The 23293-nt window shown below is 43.7% G+C and overlaps 1 protein-coding gene across 1 annotated transcript; it reads right to left on the reverse strand.

Moving 5' to 3' along the window:
• Positions 1 to 256: 256 nt before the first annotated feature.
• On the reverse strand, positions 257 to 5428 carry LOC131933311 (uncharacterized). Its single transcript, XM_059290091.1, has one exon. It carries the CDS (start codon positions 5426 to 5428, stop codon positions 257 to 259), a length of 5172 nt encoding a protein of 1723 aa, XP_059146074.1.
• Between the last annotated feature and the right edge of the window lie 17865 nt (positions 5429 to 23293).

Below are 23293 nucleotides of genomic sequence, written 5' to 3' on the forward strand. Positions count from 1 at the left end.
TATTTATATACATTTACTAAGCAAAGATACGCAAAGGTAGTGAACGAGATTTCTTATTAAAAAATAAAATGTTAGGAAATCACAAGTTATGTTAGTGTATATTTGGGTTTTTTCTGGGGTTAGTAGTAAAATTTAGTTTTAGTCAACTGTTTAGTGACATTTATGTACATGTGACATAGTTTTGACTAACAACGATAGAGATTTAATACGTTTACGAGCAACACTGAAGAAGGAATATTAAAAAAAAATGTTTTATTTACTCACCATCTTCACTCTCTTGTTTTGACAGGGTCGGCACCAGACTCTGGGCTCGTTTTCTGGCGATGACGTCGTGCGGCACCCAGAACTTCTCACTGGCATCGCTGCCCGGGGCCACGGGCGAACTGGGGCTCGAACCCATCCTCTTACTCCCCAACAGCCATTCAGCTCTGACGCTCGCGGCTCTGGGCAGGCCGCCGCTACCGCCTGCGCCAGCTGGGCTCCCGGCCCGGCCCGTGCCCCCGACGCTCGCCATGCACTTGGCCGCGAGCCGCTGCAACCAGCCGCTGTTCTCGGTCGGGCTGGAGGAGTACTCACCCGCAAGGTCGCACGTGGTCGGGGGGTCGGTCGTCTGAGTGCCGGTGTTCGACGTTTTCCCGATGGTCCGAGGCGTGGCTTGCACCCCGACGGTTTTGGTCGGGAGGTCGAGAGAGCAGTTGCCCGAGTCTGTGAGGTGGTCTTTTTCGGTCGATGACAGGGACGTGGCCTGCGTGGGGAGGTCGGATGAGAAGTCGCCGAGGTCTCGGTTATCCCCGCGGTATTTCTTAGACTTGGGCGATACACTCCGCGTCGCTTTCAAGCACAGGGATAAGGAAATTTCCGAATTTTTAGGATCCGGGCTGTAGTCGAAACCTTTTTCGTTTTTCCGCGATTTCGGTGATGGCGATTTCGCTCTTTTTTTCTCCGGAGACGACGAACTCGTCGAGGAGTCGAGGTTCACTGACGACTGTTTGAGAATACTTTTATAGTTATCCGAAGTTTTTGATTTGGGTAGGCCGTTTTTAGCTTGCTTGTTGAGAACCGCTGCGATATGCGCGGGCGGGGGTATGGGGGAGGAGGCGGAGAGGTTGTCGCAGGAGTCGGAGAACCCCGCAAACGACGAGTGACGACGGGTTCCGAGCTTGAGGACAGATCTCAGAGCCGGAGACACTTTCTCCCCGACCGTGTTGTCGTCCCAGGAAATGATGGGCTGGAACTGAACGGTGGCTGTTTTCTTACCCGTTTTAGCCGGGGAGCCGCTGACCGAGGAATTGGCCGAGCCGGAAGTTTGCGTGGTCGCGGCTCGTTGCAGTAGAGCGTCCGTCGTGTCGAGACCGACGTAGCAGGCGGCGCTGCTCACGGCCGTGGCGACTAACTGGCGACTGGCGACCTGGGCTATGGGCGCCACGAACTCGCTGCCGCCCACGGCACCGCTGCAGTTGCCGACAACACCACCACCAGCAGCACCACCTGCGTCAAGCGCCGAGGCTGCCGGCAAGTCGTTTCCGACACTTTCCGCTAATCCACAGTGTAAAATTCGATCCGGCGTCTGACAGCCTACCTCTCCCGAAAGCACCGACGAAGCGTTCTGCGCCGAGACGTTGGGCGAGGGCAGGTTTACCGGCGGTGCGCTGTCTTTATCGCTATTTTTAGCTCTGCCTTTCACCTCCCAGGCGCCGCTACAGCCAATGACAGGGCTGTTATCGCCAGCGGTGGTGGCCGGAGAGTTAATTTTATTTTTTCCCTCCGCGCTGACCGGGTCTTTATCCTTGTTGATGGTAAAAGGGAATTTCTTCCTCCTTTTATCGAAGAGTGCCTGGTCGTCCAAGCTACAATGTAGCCCAGAAGCGGAATCCCGCCGCTCGATAACACTTTCACTTGTCTCCTCCTCGTCCTCCCCGTCCCCCCACAAATTATGAATTTGCTTGACGAGAGCGGCGACGCTGCTCGCGTCCGAAGACTTCCGGCCCTGAAAACGAAGTTTGCCGAGTTTCGATTTGGCCGACACGAGCGTCCGTTCGTCGGTTAATGACCCGCGTCGTCCGTCGCTGAAAAGTCGTCTCGGGACCGGGGTCAGACCGGTGTCGGAAAACTTCCGACGTCCGCGGTAATTTGCCGGGGGACCGTCGGAGGCGATTGTTTTTCTGGTGGGCGAATCCAAGCCGCCGGCGTGCTGGGGGCTGGTGAGGTGTTTGGGCGACGTTTTTTGAGGCGAGGATTTATCAGCCTGCTGGAGGTGAGGCGGCGGCGATGAAGGCGACGACGACGACAACACCCTCCCGGCTTTGGCGTGTTGTTTCGACGGTGAATCCGCCGAGGATGAGGATGAAGAATTGGATGAGTTCACAACCGATTTGAATAAAGATCGCCGCACCGGCGACGGCGATTTCCGAACTTTCTGCGGTAAAGGCGACTTCCTGCCTGAAGCCTGCTCCAGGAATAGATGGTTGCACGTGCCGTAGGATCCTCGCCGGCCTCGGTCCGGCTCGTTGCTGGGCACGGTCAACGCCCCCTTCTCGTCGCTGCTTGTAGACGAGGACCGCTCCGAGCACCTGGAGGTGATGACCGTCTCTCTGCCAGCGGCGCCCTTCTTCTTGTTGTCAGTCATCGACCTCACCGGTGCGCCGCCGGCATCACAGACGGCGCCCCCGGCCACCCCGTCACCGGACACACCACCAGCAGCGGCGCCCGTCCGCGATTTGCCGTGGGGGTCCCTCTCCCCGCTGTCCGAGTGTATCTTCTGCTCGATTTCCGACACCGGCGATTTCCGAAGGATCTGCGTGACGCCCCGCGTGAAGACAGAGAACCCTCCGTTTCCTGCAGCGCTCACGGCCTCATTACCCGGGCCCGATCCATCTAGGGCCTCGTTACACCTCTTCACCGTCTCGGCTGTATCTTTCACACAGGCCCTGCTCGCTGATTGGCTCCCACTCTCTCGAGCCTCCCCGCCATCATTAGCTTCTGTTCCGGGATTTTTTTTATTGATCTCCCCGGATTTTTTCGGAGTCAGAAACTGATGTTGGTGAAGGTACTGGTACGTCTGCGGCACGATAAACGGCTGCGCATCTTTCCCGCCGACCAACACTTTACCTGCACCGCTGTTGGGGCCACCGGGACTTCTCTGGCGGTCCCCTACGCAGACGACAGCGAGGGAGGTATCGATGGTGTGTGCAACTTTTCGATCGCCCTGCGAGTGGGGGAGACTCGCCGCGCAGGCTGGGGCGGGCGCGGCGCTATCGTTGGTCCCGACCGTCCCCGCGTTGTTGTGGGCAGTGGAGTCGGCGCTGGCCGTGGAGTTTGTTTGAAGGGCGCGGCCGTGTTGGTTAGCCGTACCCGCGGTCTGTTGCTGCCCGCCCCACCAGGTGCCTAAGTGACGTTTCGGTACCGTGCCGGAGGCTAGAGGATCGGACTTGGTGGCCGAGCAGATAGCGTGCTGGGCGGCGAACCCGGCGATGGGAGACGGAGACTGCGGTTTGAGATAGGTCGGCGAAGGGGAGGGAATAGACGATGTGGAGTGGGATAACTTCCCTGTCGTGCAGACTCCGACTTTTAAATGTTGCGGATAAAAATGTTGTCGGTTGGGAGTAGTCGGCGTCGGAGGCGGGGTTTTGATCGACGACGCCGCCGACGACACGACGGTCGGGGAAAGTTTATTCTGGAACTGTCTAAAAAATTTCCCGATTTTTTCGATCCCGGCGGACCGAGGCGCCGGCGAGAGGTAGCCGGGACTTTTTTCTATCCCCGAGTCCTGGGAGGCCGTGGAGGATGTGGGGCAGACCGCCCGGTGGTCGCCGTCGTTGGACACGACCTTTAGAGAACTGGCCTCACCCGAGCTGCTGATTAGCGGGGAGGTCGGCCCGTCCCCCGAGGCTGACCCCAGCCATCCGGAGAGAAAACTCCCTCCCCCTGATGTTTTACTAATGAGTGGGGAGCGGGGCGAAACCCCGCCGCTGTTTTTAGTTCCGGCGTCATCACAAGAAAGTTTACCACTAGCACCAGAGGAATAAGCACCGAAGCCAGACTTTAAAAAAGAACCGTCTGAAGCGTCTTTGTTGTCTTGTAGTTCGGGTGAGGTCGAGAAGGGTGTTCTGACTTCCCGCGATGACGGTGATAATGAAAGCGATGACGAGGCGAGAGGTGACACGGGCGTTAACGAAGGCGCTGGCGAGATGGATGATAACAATGACGTCGGCACTAGTAAGCTCGGACCGAGGCTGGCCTGACCTGGTTTTGACGTGACCTCGTTTCCTGGACCGCGCGTCGCCTGCGGCCGGGAGGAGTTTTTGGAGCCGGGGCGTTGAGGCGAGTTGGATGTTTTTGCCGCCTCTAAGTTCCGCGCGTTGACCGGAGGCGACGACGGCCCTTCTCTGACGCTGCCGATGTCCCCCCAAAAAGAGGGAGATGAAATCTGTTGATGATTTTTGTGACGTTGTCGGTTGAAGTGGCATATTAAATGGTGCGGGTCCTGGTAGAAATACTTGAACGCCTCGCTCGACGGAGACGCGGCCTTCTCTTCTTGGACAGGGGTCAGCGCCGGCGCTATTTGAGACAGCGTCGACTGCCGATGCTGCTGTAGTTGTAGCTGCTGTTGCCGTTTTTGTTCATCCTGCCAGTGTTTCAAGGCTAGGACGAGCTCGTCTTCGCTATCGCTGTCGTCGTCGTCGTTCTCATCGTCTTCGCTGCTGGTGACGTAATCCTGCATAGAGAGGTCCTCATAATGCTCCGCCAAGAGTTGTTCCTCCTGCCATTTTCTCAACGTCAGGACCAGATCGTCGTCGTCTGGTTCGTCGTTGACGAAATCGTCCTCGCTTTCCTCGAGGACTTTCTTCTCTTCAAAACTACTGCTGTCCTCTTCTGAGTCCTTCACGTACCCTCGCCATAGCCCCGTGTCGATGATGATATTGCTTCTCGTCAACCGCAGCGGCTGTCGTGGCTGCGGTTGCAGCTGCTGTTTCTGGCTTTCCGGCTGCGGCGGCTGTTTCGGGCTCTGCGGCAGGTAAATATTCCCGTGCTGTCGCCAACCGCCTGCCTGTTCGTAGTGCCGCGCCAGTCTGGTGCCACAATCCGCGTCCAGCCACTCCAAGACACGCATGGACCTGTCGAACCGGCTGTCCTGCCTTCTAGGTCTCTCGTCCGCCCGCTTGCTCTTCCCGCCTCTCGCTCTGGTCTCCTTCAACGGGGACTTGACTCGCGGTGTCTCCCCGCCATCTTTGTTCTCTCCCCTTGCCGCCTCACTGCCCTCCTGACGCCACCCCTCATTTAGCAGAGACTTCAACAGCTTACGGTCCGTGTCGTCCAGCATCTTCCCCCCTCCCCAGTCCTTCCCCGGCCTCACCGGCGTTTGGTCACTGACGTGCCGCCTCCTCTCCCCCTCCGGCTTCCTCCCTCCTCCCTCCTCTGCCAGCAGCATAGCATTGCCACCTCTCAAGATATCTGCCAGTCTGGAAAGCTTCGTGTATTCATCCGCGATAGACCCGGACTACTCCTTTCTCTCCTTTCCCATTAACGACGCTCGGATTCAATTTACTGTCAAGAAAAGGGAGGTAATGTTTTGGCAGACAACCCGAATTTTTGCAGGGGGCGCCACTGACGCTGTGTCCTTGAGGTGCCATGGCAAGATTGCCTCCCCCGGTCAGCATACGCACCTCTCACACCCAGCCAGCTGCTATCATCCAGAAAAAAATAGTTCTACGTGAGCACTTGATTTTAAAAAAAAAAAATACGACTTTACCTACGCCACTGTTTATAAACAAATACAAGCCGTATTGCGTACCGTAAAATAGTTACTTCAAATCACGTCACAGAAAAAAAAAACAACTTAAAAATAAAATGTTCTACTTTATAAAAAAAATACCAACACATGTAGAAATCTTTCGCTTCAAGAAAATCAACACTTGTTGAAAATTAAGACAATTAAATTTTCCATTAGCGCGTCAACACTTATATTTGACGCTTTATCACTGAAACACTAACAAGGCGATCTTAGTGTCAATACTACAACCTTGACATGATTCTATTAAATTACAGGCCAAAGTTCATTGCGTTAAAAACAAGAAGGAAAAAAAAACAGAAATTTTAAAATCTGGAAAAAAATAATTAAGATTTGTATTGGGGGCAGGGGCGGCAACTCATCCAGTGAAAGCGAGTCTAAATTAACTTCGTCTTTTCGCCCGCGTCAAAATAGCGATCGTCGCGTTGTGTGCTCAGTCTGTTACCACCATAACGAGACTAATTGAAACACACGCCTAAGCGAGGCAGGGGACATAACTCCGATTCGATCGGTTCCTCAGCGTTATTTCCCTTAGAAGGCACAGATTTTTATTTTTTCATTCACAGTAAAAGGAGCTTTAAAATTCCAATTGAAATATGTTATTTTGAATCCGATTTTTAAAAATTTGATTTGAAATAGAGCTGCGTGTTTCCGTGTAGCGTGAAGCCAAGTGGTCGAGTTGATAGCATACACATCCTAGCTTTGAACTTTTTATTTTGTCGTTTTTTCTTTTTAAAATCTCACTTGACCATCGTGTACAAAAGTACACGTACACAGCGGGGTCGTCATTAAGATCCACGTTCCTCGTGTATAATTAATTAATATCCAAAAGCAGACAAACACTGGCGTCAATATGTTCCTTAGATAGACGCTACTTGTTTTAACTCTATGGTGGATTATGCTAAGTCTGAAAATTGATAAGAAAAAAAAAGTTAAACGCAGATAAGGTATTGTGGTATATATTTTAGGTAAAAACAAATAAACACATTACCAATAAAACAAATTTCTAAATAGAACAATTAGAAAACAATATAGTAAAAAAGCTTGTAAATGCACTGAAAATAAAAAATAAATAAAACTAATTTACTTTCTATGATATAAAGATGTGGTCGTTAAAATATGAAAAAGATCGTATGACTTTTGAGGTTTTTATATATTTGTATAAGCTTTTTATTTAACTTGCTTCATTGTCTATCTGTCTGTCGTATAGATAGAAACAGTCGAGCAAAATTTCAACCTCTTTTACCATACCAATGTCTCTGAAACTTGGCAAGTGGGTTGAGTCGAGACCCAATGACATTGCAATCTGACATCAAATTTGACTTAATTGGACTCTTAATTAATGTTTAAAGAATTAATTAAAATTTCCTATAAAAAGTACTATTTACCGCGCTATTATACGCAAATTTTCATGTTCATTTAGAGCGAAATAGTTTTTAGTCATTAAACTCTTATGTAAGCAAAAATTTAAAAGTACTGAAAAAAATTGCATACAAACGTTTTAATAACAAGCTTTTATGTAAAAATGCACCAAAAAGGAGAAAATAAATAATTCCCTTTAAATAAATAATACTACATTACTATTTAAATAACTATAAAGAAAAGCGTTGGTCAACTATGTTATAACTTTACTAAAATTTAAGAAGCGAACCACGCTTTTCTTTATAGATCCGTAATTCGGGTTGTCAGGGGCGTATCTAGGGACGCCTGGGTATAAGGACTTGTCTAGGGTCGTGTGGTTCTTAGAGCCATGTCTAGAGTCGTGTGGTTCTTAGGGCCGTGTCTAGGGTCTTCTGGGTATCATGGGTGTTTTGGGGTCGTGTAGTTGTCAGGGCTGTCCTAGGGACCTTTGGTTGTCAGGGCCGTGTCTGCTGTGGTATAGATGCTAGGAACTGTCTTTGGCGTGGTAGCCAAAACCTTGCCTATAGTCGTGCAGGTGTCAATTTTAATAATCTAGAGTGAAGTAAAAAAAAAAATACATTCGTAAACCAGCACAATGGAATGGCTTTAGCGGTAGAGAGCTAAACTGCTAACCCGAAAGTCTCGAGTTCGAATCCGAGTTTAAACAGGTTCGATGGGTAACTAACTTACGTAAAGGAGGCTGGGCATAGTTCTGATCTACGTAATCCGAGGTCACAAAAATAGGGGGACTTGCTCCAAAGCTCTATCATGTTAAAAAGTCAAATTAACTTACTTTAGGATGGAATAAAATTATGTGAAAAGCATTAAGATATCTTTTATATTAACCTCTATTTAGCACAACTCTTCATCACTTTCTCTTTAAAATATGACAATGCTATGTTCGTTTCAAAATGAAAGCAAAGAAAAATGTCAACTAGTCTTATCTTTGCTATCTAAACCAGGTACATATGTTATTTATCTAATTAAAATCGACAATCATGTGACCCAATTAAGGAGTCGTCTGCCGAATCCCACCATCGTCCAATTGTACCGTCTGTAAACCAGAGTTTTATCTAAACAGAAGTAGAGGAAATGGTTTAGTAAATAGATTGGTAATAAATTTGTTATAAACGTGATAAGTTTAGAACTGAACAGGTCATATGAACTAAACTTTTTTTTAAAACTTTGATTTGTTTAATGACTGGCACCCTTTTTAAAAATTAATTGTGTTTACTTGTGGAAACTTGTGTTTACTTCATGTGTTTGCTTGAGAGAGTGAGATCTTGTGTTTACTTTTTGTAGGACCTCATGTTTACTTGATGTAAGGGGGCGTCCATAAATGACGTCACACTCGTAGGGGGGAGGGGGGGGGGTTCAGTAATTTTGTGACGGTGTGTGATGATGGGGAGGGTGGGGGGGGGGGGGTTCAGATGGTGTGACGTCACACTTTTCAATTTAAAAAAAACTATGTTAGAAAATGAGTTTTAGCCGTTATTTCGCTTTTTAGAAAACTGTTTTAATAAATTGCAATAGGAATTGATTAAAATACTCTATGTTGACAGAGTTCAGACAAGATTTTGGAAAAATATCGATGTTTTAAGAAAAATTCAAAAGCAATTTTGAGGCGGGTTGTCGGCTGAGGTGTGAAGTCATTTTAGGGAAGGGGGTCTGGCTTTTTGTGACGACGTGTGACGGAGGGGAGGAAGGGAGGTAAAAATCGTCAAAAAAAAGCGTGACGTCATTTATGGATGACCCCTAAGACCTTCTGTTTGATGTCAGACCCTGTGTTTACTTGACATGATAGTGAGACCTTATGTTTACTTGATGTAAGACCTTATGTTTACTTGATGTAAGACCTTGTGTTTGCTTGATGTAAGACCTTGTGTTTGCTTGACGTGATAGTGAGACCTTGTGTTTACTTGATGTAAGACCTTGTGTTTACTTGATGTAAGACCTTGTGTTTACTTTATGTGAGGCCTGTACTTTCTTAATGTAGGACCTCATGTTTATTTATAGAACCACAGTATAAACTCCAACCCATTGTTATATAACTTTTAGGACCTTTCTTGATCATATAGGCCTATAAAACTGTGTTTACCAACTAAACGTCTCGCTCAGCTTCAAAACATATTTCACGCAAACACAAAATTCTCAGTCCTTTGTTGCTAGGGCCTGCCCTCCATAAACATGACATTAGATGACATTATATGTCAGGTCCGGTCGGGGAGAATTTGTCCGCAGGCGAGTCTTGACATTTGGTTAATGGTTATTTTTGCGCGTCTGATTGTTTGGCGCCTCGGTCCTTCAGCCTGTGGAGAGCTGGGGCCAATGACGTCAGCGATTCGTGTCACGTGACCTAGTCTATTTTTAGAGTGATTTTTCTTTCCTTTTACGACACGAAAAAAACACTCTTAGTGAGACAGAACCCATAAAACTAGCAAACACGTTTCAGTAGTGTTCTAAAAATATTTTTTTATCTGTTTCTTTTGCGAACTTAAAAAAATACTTCTATGATTTGGAGATTGGAATGATCACTATAAAAAAAATGTGTTAAATGTTAATTTACCTTAGTTTTACGTGGTCGAATGGTAGAATATATCACTGCTAACCCGTAAGTCTCCAGTTTAAGTTTGTAAACGTCCCAGAGTCCATCCAGCTCTGGTGGGCACCTGAGTTACTAAAAGGAAAGTATAAGGGCGGTTAGGCATAGTGTTGGCCACACTGTACCTTTTTTTTATATGCCCAGGTAATATAAACATGTGAACTCTACTTCACTTGCCCCATAGACTGTCAGGTTTCAAAGATAATTTTACCTTAGTTTTGAGCCAGGATCGTAGGCTAATTGTGTTTTGTGCTTGTTTCAACTATCGCTAGTTGGTCCTCTATTTGAAGGATAATATCCTTTATGGTGGTGTTTCAGAAAAGTTATTTACGGGGTAGGGGCTGATAGGACTTGTCAGGTGGGTGCTCGATTCCACATAATTGTGAAGAGTTGTTAACTCACAATAGCTAAACATATGAATATTTTAAAGGAAGCAGCTTCTTTCGTAAATAATAAATGAGGAAGACGTCTAGGAATCTACCTCTGGTCAATTACCTGCCCGGTCATTACTCCCTCCACCCCACACAAAATACCAACCTGTTCAGTATTACCCTCCCTGTCAATTTACCCCCCCCCCCCCCTACTCCCCATCATACATGTCTAAAATAAGCTGACGTAGTACAAATTATATCGCATTTCGTCTTTTGACTAGCCATTCTATAGAACAATGATGAACAAAATTCTCCAGTGTTTGCCTGTTCTGTTAGAACTTAAGTAGACCTGTCATCTACGGCAGTGGTCTTACCAATGGTGGGTTGCATGATAAATAAGTTGTTTCCCTTTCCCGTACCGCAGAGTTCATGTCTCTTGACCTCAGTATTTGAGGGCATGGTGTGGTCAGCACAATGTCCATGGGCCGTTACTTACCCGAACGTGAGTCAGGTCCACATCAATACCGAGATCGGAACTCGAGACCTTAGGGCTACCAGCCGAATGCTCTACAGTTCGACCACATCTTCTCATTTAGATAATATGGTGGTGTTTGGAGATGTAGTACATCTTAATACGCGGTAGTGTCTGGTAGAACGTGTCACATAACACATACATGGACAGAACGGTCCACGGACAATAGTTCAAAGCTCCTCAACAACCAAGGTAAACAACTGAGTAGTAACATTTTATAGAATTCTTGGTTGCTCAAGATAAAAAATGAAAACATAAAAATTTTATATATATATATATATATATATATATATATATATATATATATATATATATATATATATATATATATATATATATATATAATTTATATTATTCATATAAATTATATTATACATATAAAATTTATATTATACATATAAAATTTAAATTATATATAATTTGTATTATATATAACATTACTGAAGTCGAATTCTTAGTTAATTTTGTCAAGGTCTCAGTTCCTCATGTTAGGATCTGTTTAGTTCATGTAAAGTGAAATTTTGATTCAAGCAAGAGTATTCGTGAAAAAAGTGAAATTTACAAATAAATTAAAAGTTACATGTAGTTCTAAGTAGTCATTTAGATAGATTTATGGAAAAATAATTACATTTGTATTAATGTCAGTTTCATCCAGGCATCTCTTCTCTTCGGAATTGATATAGAAAACATACTTTTACCAGTGTCCTCCACCCCTCCCCTCCCTCCGAGAAAAAAGCCTGGAAGAAACACTGATTAATGTAAATGAAAACAAAAAATTGTCCCAAGTGTATTACGCATACAGGAGCCTGAACTCTGCCATCACAATCAAGTGAACATAAAATTTTACCAGTTACCTCCCTTTGTAAACAAAGCAAAGCCTATGTCTGCTAATACTAAAAGGAGATCCATTGTGTTTACCAAGGATAAAAATGATAACAAGCAGATATTTATAATTTATGCTGGCCCAGGTTCGGGTCCATGTCGATCTGAGATTTATAAAAAAAAACATTACAGTTAGTATTATAAGATTTAAAACCGATTTCAGCATCTCTTAAAGTAACACTTTTCTCTATGGTGAAGAGTTAGGAAAATGTCAGATGTAGGGACAAGGTTGTGGTTAGAATAAGGCTCGATCTAGAGGTGACGAGAAAATAAGTATCAATATATTGTACGGGAAGGACAAGGAATTGGGGGAGGGGGGGGCGGGTGAAGTAGAATTCACTGCTTCAGTCACCACCACAATCTTCTATAGAACAACATCAATCACCAACACAATCCTCTATAAAACAACATCAGTCACCACCACAATCCTCTATAAAACAACATCATTCACCAACACAATCCTCTATAGAACAACATCAGTCACCACCACAATCCTCTATAGAACAACATCACTGCCTAAGTCACACAATCTTCTATAGAACAACATCATTCACCACCACAATCTTCTATAGAACAATTTCATTCACCACCACAATCCTCGATAGAACAACATCATTCACCACCACAATCCTTTATAGAACAACATCATTCACCAACACAATCCTCTATACAACATCAGTCACCAACACAATCCTTTACAGAACAACATCACTGCTTAAGCCACACAATCCTCAATAGAACATCAGTCACCAACACAATCTCTCATTACCATTTCACTGCCTCGCGTTTATTGATTTAGACGCCTATTATCTACCCATTTCTATAGCTAAAAGTACGACGGAGGTTCGAAAAAAAAAGTAGTTCAATGTTTGCAGTTAGAATCTGGTTAGCTACTGTTTGTATAAACTGAGATGATTTATTGAATGATAGCACTGGATAAGCCAAGCGAAACGTCAACACGACAACACTTCAAAGAATAAATTCTTCTTCTTCTTACCTCTTAATTTTCAGCGTTTAATAAATTATTAAACAGTAAGCCAACCAATGGTAACCAGTCTATTAACCAGCCAAACCTCCAGCAAAACCAACCCGCCAGCCAGCCAAATAAATAGTTAAGTAAACCATGCAACCTACTAGGGATGGTGTGGCCGAATGGTAGAGCGTATGTCAGCTAACCCGAAAGTTTTGAGTTCGCGTCCCCAGTCGTAGCACCTCTCCAAGTCCACCTAACTCTGATGGCTACCTCACTTACGTTATGGGTAGTAAAGGCGGCACAGTAGCCTTGGCTACACTATCACACGTGCAGCCAGGTCCGATAGAGTACATTCACCTTTTACAAACAGCCAACCAGCCAATCCTCTATAGAACATAATTCACCTCCACAATCCTCTATACAACATCAGTCAACTCCACAATCCTCTATAGAACAACATCACTGCCTAAGCCACACAATCCTCTATAGAACATCAGTCACCACCACAATCCTCTAAAGAACAACATCACTGGAGTACATTTCACCTTTTACAAACACCCAACCAGCTTTCATACTATCCAGAAATCTTAATGTTTTTTTACTGAAAATTTTAATTTTTATTTTCAAACTGACTACAAGCTTAATTTCCGTCTAGTAACCTTAAACCCTTAATCATCTGTTTCTTAAACTTTTGTCATTGCATATCCGATCAACATTAAAAAATAAACTTTACATTTTAAAACCAAAATACTTATTGAAATAAGTTTAAAAAGCAGAGTCTATACTTTAAAGACGCGTCCGTTCAGGGTCAAACAATTTTGAAAACTAAGAAACGAAAAAAAAACAAGATCCGTTCATTGGGATAGGAAAGCCAATTCATTAGGATATGGATAGGAGAGCCGATACATTAGGATAGGGATAGGTGAGCCAATAGGGGGTCGGCGTGGTCGAGTCGGTAAAACTCATGGTTGCTAAACCAAAAAGTCTCGAGTTCGAACCCTCGGGCAGATGAGGCTCGTTAGATGGGGACAGCCACTCTTCTAGGAGAGACAACTCCAAATTCAAACAACTGCTGCCTTGTAGTTTGTTCTTGGTTGGACAAAGGCTATGGAAGCAAATCCAAAAAGAAAAGCAGGCTGAAATCGGAGTCAATGGCCTCAATGGCGCATAACCAGTTGACACGTAACGCTTAATTGTGTTGGAGGCGTGGTCGAGTCGGCAAAAAGCTCATGGTTGATAAATTCGAAAAAGTCTCAAGTTCAAACCCACTGGCAGATAAATCTCAATCCATTTCAACACTAATAATTAAGAACGAAGAAGAAGAAGAAGAGGTGAGCCAATTAGATAGGAGAGGCGATACATTAGCATAGGGATAGGAGAGCCGATACATTAGGATAGGAGAGCCGATACATTAGGATAGGAGAGGCTATACATTAGGATATGGATAGGAAAGCCAAGACATTAGGATAGGACAGCCAATACATTAGGATAGGCGAGCCGATACATTAGGATAAGAGAGCCGATACATAAGGATATGGATCGTAAAGAGACATTAAGGGATAGGAGTTTACTGTCAGTCCTAAATTATAGCTGTAATTTTAAAGTATAAATTACACACCCAACCCAATAATATCCAAACTGCCCACCCAATTAATCAACCATCCAACATTCCCATCACCCCCCTGCCCTCATCCACCCAGCACAACAACACGAAACGACCCGTTCCTCCAACCATCAACTCCCAAAGACAGACCACACGACAGACAAAACGACAGACAAAACGACAGACAACAGAAATCACAGCTGCTCTCTTAATAACTCGCGTGCGTGGTTTTTTTTACTACCCCCCCCCCCCACACACACATACACACCCCCCTAGTGCTGCAACAACCACGAAATTTCGCCTTGCTGTTGATAATAAATATTTAATTAGGTCGCTCAAAGCTGGCGCAAATGTCACAAGTCACCGGCGGTATTAGTGGAAGGTGGTGTGGATAAAGTGGGTGGGATAAAGTGGGTTGGATAAAGTGGTGTGGATAAAGTGGGATGGATATAATGGAGTGGATAAAGTGGAGTGGATAAAGTGGTGTGGATAAAGTGGGTGGGATATAATGGAGTGGATAAAGTGAGTTTGATAAAGTGGACTGGATAAAGTGGACTGGATAAAGTGGGTTTGATAAAGTGGACTGGATAAAGTGGACTGGATAAAGTGGACTGGATAAAGTGGACTGGATAAAGTGGATTGAAGATAAAATGGCCTGCTAAGGATGGACTGGCTATAGACGACTGCATGCAGCGTTTTGGACGAACCTGAATGGATTTGAAGAATGTGGTAAGTAAAAAACTTGGTAACTGAATTTTACTTTTGAAATGGGTATAGGACATTACCCCCACTGTAAATTACCCCCCCCCCCCATCTTCCGGCCATTACTCCACCGACATTACTCCCAGAAGCTATTAGCCCACATATCAATGACCCCCACCTGGGTAATTACCCCCCCCCCCCCCATCCACGGTCAAGAACCCTAACCCTAACCACAGTTCCAAATCTCTATCCTAACCTATAGCTAACCCTAACCCCGATTCTACCCCCCCCCCCCTTTATGTAACCCTAACCTTATACTTATATTTCACCCTAACCCTAACTTTAAACCAAAGCCTAACACTACCCTACCCTAATCCAACCCTAAAGATAACCCTAACTTTAATCTTAATCTTAATCCTAATTCTATCCCTAACTTATACTTATGCTGTCCGTATCGTATCTACTCAAAATGACCGGGGGGGGGGGGGGGAATTGACAAAGAGGGGTGTAATTACCTGGGTAATGTCCAGGCTCCCAGAGGCGTAACGACCCTTCCTGGCGCCCGGGGACAAACTTTCGAGTTGCACCCCCCCCTCGAACTTTTGATTTGCACCCCCTCAAACTTTCAATTTGTTTTTCCAACCCATTTTGGCGCCCCCCCCCCCTAAGGTCGGCGCCCAGGGACATGTCCCCCCCCTCGCTACGCCTCTGCAGGCTTCCTTTTGAAATATATAAGGAACAATGTTTTATTTTATACGTTTCGTCATATCGTTAAGACTAACTTCAGAATCTTCTTTTAAATCAGCTTTGTTTTGATTCCAGAATTCGCAGGACCGATCCTACAGCATCCATCTACAGCCACTTCCAGTACATATCTGGATCCCATGCAATCACAAAACTATTTTATTTTAGTGTGTTTAGTTAACAGCAGACTCTGCTTTTCCCCCCTAAAGGTTAACCGATGAATATTTGATGTAAATCTTAATGTTTGAAAGTGGATACGTTCTGCCCGGAATTATTTTTTTATCAGTCATCGTCCTCATGGGCATTGGTTTTGTTTTTTTCAATGTGCTTTCCTGTAAGTGATTTTCTTTTGTGAACCATTAGCTTCGCGTGACCATAGCATTGTTGACGCGCGTTGTTAGATTGAAACAATGTCGGCGTGTGTGTAGGGTTTGAGCTCACCCAGCTGTATCGAGTACCCGGCATTTTTTAGGGGAACAAATAAAGTATACCAAGGTACAACATACATTATTTAGACAAGGAAATCTACGTTCATCTGAAGGGGTGGTGGTGTGTACAATGTGCCCTGATAACCTTAACTTTCCACGAGAGGGTTAGATCAGAGTTGTGTGGATTTGGGACTATTTTACGGACCCGAGCCAGGGATCCGAACACGAGTCTTTTGGGTTAGCAGTTATACGCGCTGCCACCCGACTAGTTTCCATTTAAATCCTTGTGGTTTCCACATAATCACACAACTTTTAATACGTGGTGAGATTGTTTTTATCTGTCCTTGTTTATTTTAAGAAAGATGTTGTAGATTGTGTGGAACTCAGTACTTTGTGTTCTAAGGAGAAATGGGGGGAGGGGGGGGGGGGGGAGGGGGGGGGGACAACGAAAAGGTGAGGGGAGGGGGATGTGAATTTAGTACAGCCAAGTCAGATTCTAATTTCAAGAATTTTTCCGGCAGGAATATTTAGCGCATGCAAGACTTTAGCCAAAGTTGCTTTTTTTTTTAAAAATGTACAATATCAGATTTAGGACATAATTTAAATTTATATATAAGATATGATACTAAGAACAAATACGAATGTAAGATGTAATCTTTAGGACATTTATATCATATAAGATATGATACTTAGAACAAATGCCAGATGTACTCTAGAATACGAATATAAGATATAATCTTTAGGACATACATATGTATATTATATAAGATAAGAACAAATGCTAGATGACTAAGATGTAGTCTAGAATACGAATGCAAGATGTAATCTTTAAGACATGCATACATATATGTATAGCATGTAAGATATGATACTTAGGACATATACCAGGTGTAGTATAGAACACGAATGTAATATGTAATCTTTAAGACATACATACATACATACATGTATAGCATGTAAGTTTTGATACTTAGGACATATACCGGGTGTAGTGTAGAACACGAATGTAAGATGTCAGCCTTCGGACTCGTATCGATTTCATTTATCTGAAAGGTTTTTTTAAAATTTATGTGTATCCTTTATTAACTGTACCCACATCTAACTGTACCCACATCTAACTGTACCCACATCTAACTGTACCTATACCTACCTATACCCACACCTAACTGTACCCACATCTAAAAGTATCACACCTAACCGTACCACATCTAACTGTACCAATACTTAACTGTACCCACATCTAACTGTACCCAAATCTAACTGTACTCACATCAAACTGTACCCATACCTAGCTGTACCCAAATGTAACTGCACTAACAGCTAGCTGTATCCACGTGTAACTCTACCCACACATTGAAGTACCAATACCTAGCAGTACCCTCACATAGCTGTACATACACCTAACCGTACCCACACCTAACCGTACCCACACCTAACCATACCCACACCTAACCATACCCACACCTAACCATACCCACACCTAACCATACCCACACCTAACCATACCCAAACCTAACCATACCCACACCTAACCATACCCACACCTAACCGTACCCTCACCTAACCGTACCCACACCTAACCGTACCCACACCTAACCGTACCCACACCTAACCATACCCACACCTAACCATACCCACACCTAACCATACCCACACCTAACCATACCCACACCTAACCATACCCACACCTAACCATACCCACACCTAACCGTACCCACACCTAACCGTACCCACATCTAACCATACCCACACCTAACCATACCCTCACCTAACCATACCCACACCTAACCATACCCACACCTAACCATACCCACACCTAACCATACCCACACCTAACCATACCCACACCTAACCATACCCACACCTAACCATACCCACACCTAACCATCCCCACACCTAACCATACCCACACCTAACCATACCCTCACCTAACCATACCCTCACCTAACCATACCCACACCTAACCATACCCACACCTAACCATACCCACACCTAACCATACCCACACCTAACCATACCCACACCTAACCATACCCACACCTAACCATACCCACACCTACCGGTACCCACACCTAACCATACCCACACCTAACCATACCCACACCTAACCATACCCACACCTAACCATACCCACACCTAACCATACCCACACCTAACCATACCCTCACCTAACCATACCCACACCTAACCATACCCACACCTAACCATACCCTCACCTAACCATACCCACACCTAACCATACCCACACCTAACCATACCCTCACCTAACCATACCCACACCTAACCATACCCTCACCTAACCATACCCACACCTAACCATACCCACACCTAACCATACCCACACCTAACCATACCCACACCTAACCGTACCCACACCATACCGTTTTCACTGACCTTCCTAAACGATTACATAATCCACAACTCGTAATCTCTTACCGTAAACGACGTCAAGTTTCCCCATTTTTCCTGCCGCAATTAAAGACAATCCTAATGTATTCCTACTCCATGTCGCCGAACTCATTTGTCGCCATGGAAACGTCATCCAACACAACAAACCTATCTTTTTTCATAAAAGATCATATTTTTTTCAAAAACCACTTCCGGTTAGAATTCATCCTTTTAAATATTTCTCACGTTTAAACTTTTCACACACAAAATCATCTTAATATAACAAAGAAGCATGTTTTTAAATACGTGCGTCAATTAAAAAAAAAGAGCGCAGCTATGCGTAGAATTCCACCGCACGAAATCGCGACGAACGAAAGTCAATACGTACGTCGCGAAAACGCCGGCAAAAAAAAATTAGCGCGCGCTGGTCTGTATTATTTCCTGGTAATTCCAGCCTTACATTATGTTACAACTTGCGATTACACCGCGCGGGGTATCGATTACCTTTCTCTGCCGCGCTTCAGTGCGTCATCAGTCCTAAACGCCGTCTCAAAAAAAAAAAAAAATATTCTGGAACTGTAAGGTTTAACGTATGGTAAAACAAATGAATGGGTCTAATTATTTACAGCATCAGTCAATTCACTAGCGTCGGGTTGGTAGAAAGTATTTTTTTTTCTAACTTTCTTTTCCCTACTTATTAAGTTTATTGAGTGCTCGCTCGGTACTCGAGTACGTTTCAGTATCGATCCAGGATACACTTTTTTGTTATTCGATATTTTCAATTAGGCAATTTTTTGTTTAAATAGCGAATCGAGAGAGGAAAAATGGGGGATAGACTTAGTTGTTGTTTTAATATGTAGTCGATACCAATGTACGATTAACACGGGTGTTGTAATCGATATAGTGGACATTATGAAGAAAACATCGAAAAATGTTCATCGAATGAACTATAAGAAACTAGAGTTTAAAAGAGTTGACGCAACCGATAGCCTTAACACTAATTTGTGCGAGACAAACCTTAACTTTAAACCCCAGTATTGTAATCTTCGTTCAGGGGCGGCGGTGGAGCATTTACCAGCCCGAAGGCGCTATCGTCTTTCCCCGTACGTGCCCAATACACTAGTGGTAGATGAAGTAGAGTTCATCTGTTTCAATGACCTCGCCATACAGGGGAATATTGCGGTCATCACTTTGCCCAGCCGCCTTCGTTTCCCTTTTATTAAACTGTTGTTTTATTTGATTATTTTAAAACGGCCAATGTGAAAAAGGCCCCCGTGTCTACTATTGTTACCGTTATTGAATAAATTGAAATTAAATTGAATAACGTGAGTCAGGTACCCATTAGAGCTGGGTGGACTCAGGGAGGTTCTACATGACTCGAGCCTTGGGCACAAACTCGGGACTTTTGGGGCTAGCACCACCCGACCACACCGTCCCATTGAAACGTAAAGGAAAACTAACCCTACAGTGAGCCTTTACCCATCATACATGTGTGAGCTTTACTTCATCGATTTAATTACGTGTCGATACCCCATTCTCCCACCGGCCGTGCGCGTTTATCTAATTGACACAGACAATTAGCTGCAAGGAAGAGACAGCCTTGGATACACAGCCACCCCATCCTACGGGACCGGCTAATAAACACCCCTCCCCCTCACCGCTACGGACAGGCTGATTTCCCCCCCCCCTCCCCTCATCTTCACCGCGAGGGGCCGGTTAATAAACAATCAACTCCCCCCCCCCCCCTCCCCCTTTCCAAAAACACACTCCGAAGGCCGATGAATGTAATTAGTATGTAATTCTTTTATGAGAGAACTGACCCCCCGTTCTGTGTGTTTCAGCATGTGAGTGCCAAGAAATGTGTGTGCTGGGGGGGGGGGGGTAATTAGGTCGGGGAACAAAGCCAGGGAACAATATATGTAAGAATACATTTAATTTTAATTTTTTTTTAGTAGTATGTGGATTGTGATGTCCTTTAAAAGAAATTTAGTTTCACATCGTCCACCGCCTCAATACCAACCACCACCCTAACGTCATCCATCATCTTGACACCATCCATCGACATGACACCATCTACCACTCTAACAACATCCACCGCCCTAACTACATCCACCACCATGACACCATCGACATGACACCATCGACATGACACCATCAACCGCAAAGCCCAAGTCATAACTCATCTTGTTTGGTTATATTTATGACTTCCAAACATGCCTATAATCATTTTGTACTAATGCCAATCTAGAGTTCCCATTTCATTGTTAAAAGATCAAAACCCGTGTAGAACAGGCGTCTCCATCTACAAAAAAGGTGTTGGGAGCAGACGTTTTTCACTGAATCCAATACACTCAACCCTAGTCCTAACACATCAACAAGCCCTAGCGCAGACCGAAAACTAACCTACCTCAACACCCGAAGATTAGAACCTTAATCCTAACCCAGCATGATCATAAACCTAATCTTAAAAGAGTGACAAGGTTACGCATGAGGCATCGAACACCACAATCCTATAACCCACACCCCGTAGATTCACTATAAATCTAACCCTAACTAGTGTACGTCTTGAAAACATTTCTTATATTTCCTTTAGAAAATACAAATAAAAGAAGGTATTTAAAAAATAAATAAAGAGTGTTTAAAAACAAGGCAATCTATTTTATTCGATTGCCTTGAATGGCAACAAGAGAAATATTGTTCAGGATGCATACATTTTTAATAAAGACATTTCTTCAAAGATAAATGCGTTTTTTTTTTTTTTTTTTTTTTTTGTCGAAGAAAAAGCCATTTGACCCGCGGGCGTAATCGATTTTAAATTAATGTAGTTAGCATTTAATCGCCAGCGAATACGCGCAGAGCGCAACCAGCAGGTTATTTTTAGAGTCGGACTCGGATCGACAATTATGCAGAGTCGATTATTCAAAGAAAATGTAATTGTAGGTTTTGAAGTATTGGAGCAGCACAAAATTAATGATTAGTTTTGATACTTATGAGATAGTAGGCTTCGATTTCTCGAAATACGTGGTTACTGGCGCGTATCGATACTCTGTATCGTCCAGAGCTAGGGAGTTGGGTTTAGTTTAGTATATTCAGGGGTTTATGCATAGGGTTAGTTTAGTTGTCATTTTGTGTTAACCTAGTTTTCTTGTAGTCAGTCTTGTTTTGAGTGAGTCAATATTGTTTGTTGTCAATCTGAGTTTGATTTTGTCGGTCTAGATTTATTGTTGATCTAAATGTGTCTCTGTTGATTTGGATTTCTTTTTGTCCGTCAAGATTTGTGACTATCAGTCTGAAATTGTTATTGACGATCTATGTTTTCTGTATAGTCTATTATAAATGTGTTTTTGTCGAGTCAGATTTTGTCATTTTCTACTCAGATTTTGTCATTTTCCACTCAGATTTTGTCATCTTCTACTAAGATTTTGTCATTTTCCACTCAGATTTTGTCATCTTCTACACAGATTTTGCCATTTTCTACTCAGAATTTGTCATTTTCTACACAGATTTTGTCATTTTCTACACAGATTTTGTCATTTTCTACACAGTTTGTCATTTTCTACACAGATTTTGTCATTTTCTACTCAGATTTTGTCATCTTCTACTCAGATTTTGTCATTTTCGATTTAAATTTATCGTCGATTCAGAACTCATGACAACCAATGTTGCTTAGAGAGTACGAAACTATACCAATATTCTCATCAATCGACCATTTCATATTGGGGGAAGTGGGGGGGGGGGGGGGACCAGATAGCGTGGCAGGTTTTTGTGGTAGGATAAAGATAAATTACAGTGTTGTTGGCTGAGTGTGTGGTGAGGAAGGGGTGGTTTCTAGAAATATTATGGGAGGGGCGGTCTATGGATCTGTTTAATAAAGTTTAAGGGGTGGGGTGGGCTGAAAATGTATTTTTGTGTTAAATGAGCACTGGAGTCCGCGTGGTCTAGTCGGTAAAGCTCAGGGTTGCTAAACGGATTAGTGCTGAGTTTGAACCCCTGCAGATGAGGCTCGATAGCGGGGGGACACAAACCCTTTTAAGAGAAAAAATTCCAAATCAAACAACTGTTGCCTTGTATGTTCTTGGATGGACAAAGGCTATTGAAACATAAACAAAAAGAAAAAAAATTCATAAAAAAACGTTTTAATAACAAGCTTTTATGTACTAATGCACTAAAAAGTAGAAAATAAATTATAGACTACTATTTAAATAACTATAAAGAAAAGCGTGGGTGTCTTCCTTAACACTAGTAAAGGTATCCAATAGATACTAAAGTGACCCACGCTTTTCTTTATAGTTATTTAAATAGTAATCTATAATTTATTTTCTACTTTTTAGTGCATTAGTACACAAAAGCTTGTTATTAAAACGTTTTTTTTATGAATTTTTTTTCAGTACTTTACATGTTTTATTTACAATAGTGTTACATGACTAAAAACCATTGCGCGCCTACTGAACGTGATGGCGCAGCTATTGAACCTGATGGCGCAGCTATTAAACGTGATGACGCGTGTGGTGTGGTTGGATAGACATGCCTACTAATTCGGTCCAAATTTTAATTAATTCATAAAAAATTAATTAGGCATCCAATTAAGTCAAATTTAGTTTCAGATTGCATTGTCTTCATGTCTTGACACACGTGCCAAATGTGAATTGTATCGGTCAAGTAGAACTGTCTGAATTTTCACTCCGGCGTTTCGGTCTAGACAGACTGACGACAGACTGACGACTGACGAGGAAGTGAGTTAAATAAAAGCTTGTATAAACAGGCCGAAGTCAACGGATGTATAACAAGTTGACGCGTAATATTTCATTACGAGAAAAATGGCCCGTTGAGGAAGGATACACCGGGCGCTAGCTTGATAGTGCTGTCTCTTTTCTCTAAA

This window comes from Physella acuta, unplaced genomic scaffold (genome assembly GCF_028476545.2).
Source record: "Physella acuta isolate Inbredline_101_S28 unplaced genomic scaffold, ASM2847654v3 ptg002448l, whole genome shotgun sequence".
Lineage (NCBI taxonomy): Eukaryota > Metazoa > Mollusca > Gastropoda > Physidae > Physella > Physella acuta.

Bases quoted from the DNA above. Each gene is read 5' to 3' on its own strand.
- LOC131933311 (XM_059290091.1), bottom strand. From the start codon at position 5,428: ATGCTGCTGGCAGAGGAGGGAGGAGGGAGGAAGCCGGAGGGGGAGAGG.